At 33.1% G+C, this 4,981-nt stretch overlaps 1 protein-coding gene across 1 annotated transcript in view; it reads left to right on the top strand.

Annotated features, from left to right (window-relative positions):
- LOC125035824 (tyrosine-protein kinase Fer-like) overlaps positions 1–4,981 on the top strand; it is a gene marked incomplete in the record, with an annotated part of 51,558 nt that extends 46,577 nt beyond the window's left edge. The window contains 6 exon segments of the mRNA XM_047628062.1: positions 1–129; positions 434–647; positions 887–1,039; positions 1,251–1,373; positions 1,615–1,737; positions 1,948–4,981. The exon segment at positions 1–129 is cut by the window's left edge and continues 48 nt beyond it. Coding sequence (XP_047484018.1) covers positions 1–129; positions 434–647; positions 887–1,039; positions 1,251–1,373; positions 1,615–1,737; positions 1,948–2,087 — 882 coding nt within the window.

The raw sequence follows: 4,981 nt of genomic DNA on the forward strand, positions 1-4,981 counted from the left end.
ATTCTTCACCAGCATGGATGTGGGCTGCCGGTCACGAACAAGTCAGGTGCTATTCTCCGCAACCCCATATTCAGAGAGAGATGGGAACTGAACAACGACGATGTGGAATTACGGGATAAGATAGGCAGGGTAAGTGATTTTCTTTCCGTGTCCTCTTTTCCTTCTCTTTCGTAATACCTGATTTGAAGGAGTTTTCCTATATCTCAGCTCTGCCTTTCACATTGGGAATCTAATGTTTCATGTCTTCTCTTTATGGAATTACTGAAGGATGTTAGAGGTAAGGTAACGGTGATGTGTATCTGTGAGATTCAGAATTTTTATTATTATTATTATATGCTATAAACCTTTGTGTTTTTACAGATCTATGATGTTATAGTTTATTTGTTATGCTCTAAATTCCTTCTAAAGGTATGTTATGGTGGTCTCCCAACAGGGTAACTTTGGTGACGTGTATAAAGCACGTTTACGGGACTCAGGACTGGAGGTGGCTGTCAAGACTTGCCGAGTGACGTTGCCAGATGAACAGAAAAAGAAATTCTTGCAAGAAGGACGCATTTTGAAGCAATATGATCACCCAAACATTGTCAAATTTATTGGCATTTGTGTTCAGAAACAGCCTATTATGATTGTCATGGAATTGGTGCCTGGTCAGTGTCTATAATCTCTATAACTCATGCATAAGATTTGTTTCTATATCAAAATAATTCTCATAAAATAGCAAAAAAGAAAAAAAAAATCCTCTTTGTAATATGGTACTAATGTTATAATTAACTATACAAAGAATGGAATCACATCAGAGAACATAACACAATTTCTTAACATTCAGGTTAGCCAAATCACATTTCCAAATAGACATGAAAACCTCCCCTCTTTAATCCCTCCATAGGTGGCTCTCTGCTGAGTTTTGTGCGGAACCATAAGGGTCAGCTGACAGTGAAGCAGATGATGGGAATGTGCCTCGACACTGCTTCAGGCATGGCTTACCTCGAGTCAAAGAACTGCATTCATAGAGACTTGGCGGCAAGGAACTGTCTTGTGGGTCTGTGTCTGGAAGAATTTTCTCTTGGGGTCTTGTTTATCTCATGATATTTGGTGTTGTTTGTTATCTTAAACAAGATCAATTCCTCATATATCATTTCCCATGAGTCATATACCTAACATAATTTCTTCTTGGAACAGTTTAGCATGAAATAAATATCAGGTAATTGTTTATTATTTTGTTCACTAAAAGAGACAATCTTCTTTTCCAGGTCATCGAAGCATTGTCAAGATTTCAGACTTTGGTATGTCAAGAGAAGAAGAAGAATACATTGTCAGCGATGGCATGAAACAGATTCCAATCAAGTGGACGGCTCCTGAAGCTCTGAATTTTGGTTTGTCTCTCTATTTTATGTCTTGTTTAATTATATGTACATGGTCTTGTATAAGTTCTGTGTATGATTATTACAGAAGGTTTGATGTACTGGAAAAATACTTCTTAATTTCTTTAGAACTGGGATGAATATGCCAGTACATGAAGACATTAATATATACTTGAAAAAAAAAAAAAAAAAAAAAAAATTAAATCCCTGTTTTTTCCATCACTGATTCAAAACTTTATCTTCATCTAAACAGGCAAGTACACATCATTGTGTGATGTGTGGAGCTATGGTGTGCTATGCTGGGAAATCTTTTCTTCAGGAGAGGTTCCTTATCAGGGTTATTCCAACACAAAGGCTCGAGAGATGATTGATTCAGGTAAAAGATTGTTAAACAGAGGCAGTGAAAGAATTTGTGATGTGGAAAGCGTAGTAACAACGTGTTCATTTTAAAAGTATCTAAGAAGAGTATGAATATATTAATTATACATATTGTTTTGTGAGAACCTTTCATCCTTATTGGTACCTTTCTCAATTTTTTATTTTATATATGTCATGGATTTACTCAAGCAAGCATCTCTTCCTCCAGGTTACAGGATGTTGGCCCCACCCAACACCCCAGAGGAAATGTACCAGCTAATGCTAAAGTGCTGGCAGTACGAACCGGAAAACAGGCCGCACTTCTCGGATATTTATGCTGCTGTTGATAGTATATATGCCCCATTATAGTGCCGTGCTTTTTTTGGTAATAGTAAGATGAATAAGGATCCATTATATTAATGTATTTTGTTATTCAAGATTCTCCCTCTTTTTCCTGTCTTTATTCAGGATGGAAAAAAAAATGTAGTAATGCTCTTCTGTTTTGCCCTTAATGAATATGTATTTGTAAGAACAGATTTTTGCATGTGGAGGTTTAGTGATTGCAAGGGAAGTACATATCAATCTTTATGGCAATGTATATTATGAGAATGTAATTAACAAAGAATTGTCATGAAAAAGTAATATTCACATGATGTTAACATTTTAGCAGTAATGTACTTTGATAAAATGAATAAATAAGTTTATTTCTTGGTTTGAAGATACTTAATGCAATATATATATTTTTTTCTTTTTTGCACAATAAGGTAAATCTTATTATGTATTTGTTAATGGTATTTAATTTGAAGAATTTGTATTCAGTGATAGAACATTTGAAAATGTTCTTTTAAATCTGGTTCTTAGTACTACCCAGTAAATAATGATTATAACAGTGATAATAGAAATAGTAATAATGATAATAATAATAATAATATTAGTAATGATAATAATAATATTAATGATAACAATGATAATAATAAAGTTATAGTTTATTTAAGCATTCATTTAGGAAACTGTTTCTGATCTTTACCACAGTAATTACTGCTAAAATTTAGCATGCTCTTGAGATGTTTTTTATTAATGATTTACACTTAAGATAATTATGAATGATTTATGATGAAGAATTCTATAACAGATTATAAACAAGAAAGAGTAGCTTATAGTAATATGATACCAGGTGCTAATGGGTCCTTTCAATAGTGTCCATGACCTTCTTTTGATATTCATCGTTGCATTTTCGATGACACATTGCAAGTCACATTGCAATTTAGAAGTAGAATTTGATATATCACAGGAATGACATGGTAGGTTTGGTGTAGGAGCTTTTTTTGCTTTAAGTTTACAATAGACCTTTTACATATCGATGTCAGTGTCATAGGGATAAACTTTTGATGTTTTGATAAAAAACAAGACTGAATAAAAGGTTTTTGGTATGTCAATATATTTATTGCTGTTAGCAGCATGTTTACATAGTCTTGCCAGCATAATATTAAACAAAACAAAGAGAACGTTGTCTATTTATGTTCATATGTCTTGCTCACGTTGCAGTTTCATAGGGATATAATGCTTATCTTTAGTTGGCTGGGAGAGCAAAAGTGATAGACAATAGAGCGTTGGGGAAAAATGTTGATTATCTATCACCTGTGATAGCTACCTTTAACTGCTGTAAATGCTGTTTATACAAAAGCCTTGTTGTATCATTGTTGACTATGTAGGGAGCTCCAGCAGTGTGCACAAGACTATAGCGATTGCAAAAGACTTGTATTTTGGTGCACAAGAAGAAAAGTAGTAATTTATGGCTTCTTGAGGAGAAATGTGTGCCATATATTACACTTAGATGTACTAGTGTATATGTGCCATGAAGGAGAAGATATTTCTATATAAGAAGATAAAGTTTGTAACAATTTATACATACATATATATATATGATAGTATTTAGTTGAATGATGCTTCTGTTGCAATAAGACTGTAAATATAGATTTTACTTTTTGAATGTCAGTGTTTTGCAGGTAATTTTACGAATATGAAGGAAACGTGTATATGTGCTCACTACCAGGTGTTTAAACTACACAGCAGGCAATATTAGTTACATAATTCTCAGTGTGAATAAAAGGGAAGGGTATTACTGTCTAATGTACTTTTTTTTTTTTTTTTTTTTTTTTTTTTGTTAGGTATCTACAATAACCCATTTACATATTGAAATGTAGATATTCAGTAAGCCTCTTTGTGCAGTGTGCAAGACTATACATGTATATTTGATTTTTCCTTTTTTCTCTCTCTTCTCGCACTTCTGTGGATTTACATAACTCAGAGGCTGTCACATGCAACCCTTTTGCTTTACAGCAGCATAGTATTTGAAATGCCATAAAAAAATTGAAAAAAATTGATTTCTTGTATATGTGTATAATATATCTAGTCCACTAACCTTTATGGCCGAATGATTATTAAGGAAAATTTACTTGTTTATCCATGCAATTGGGCAATAACCAGCTTAACTATCCTTGTTTTTCATTAATGTACATAATTGCTATGCATATTAATGCTCCATCTCTTTAGCTTGTAAGCATTTGCTTTAGACTATGTGATTAAATGTTTATACAACCTGTGTGCTGTGCTTTCTGAGAGAATTTGTGGTGAATGATCTGAATATTTATAATTTTTTGTATGTATTAATGCAGAGGTTTATGCTTCATGTCAAAACTTGTGAAAATAGTAGCAGTGATCCATTTCATGCTGATTTTTTTTTTCTTTATTTCTTGGAGTTTAGATGAAACAAATTCCATCATACAATAGCAAAATTGACTTGTATTCTTACTGATTTCTTTCTGTTATTGGTTATCCAGGATGTATGTGGTTTGAAACCATTTCTTCTTTCTGTCACAATATGATATCACCTTTAGCAGTTAGTGAAATTCAGAGACTGATAGCGATAGCACTTAATAGTTAGATTTGGTCACGCGGCTGGAGTGATTTGCAAATCGCCAAGCCTTCTCACAAGTATAACTAATCAAAGATCCCCTTTTTTTTTTATATACAAGCATATGATAAGTACAGTATGACAATAAAAAAATATGCATTGAATGGATGTACCACCACTCATGCAGAGTGATATTTCCTCTCATTTCTACATCTTCACCTTTGATGGGGTATGCAGTGATAGCGTATAGTTGACAATATGTTTGCCTCATCTGCTAATAGCAACTAACAACCAAAAAATGTACTTGTTACTCTCTGTAAGTCACTTTTCCATTAAACTATTGAATGTT

Source organism: Penaeus chinensis, chromosome 20 (assembly GCF_019202785.1).
Source record: "Penaeus chinensis breed Huanghai No. 1 chromosome 20, ASM1920278v2, whole genome shotgun sequence".
NCBI classification, from domain to species: domain Eukaryota; kingdom Metazoa; phylum Arthropoda; class Malacostraca; order Decapoda; family Penaeidae; genus Penaeus; species Penaeus chinensis.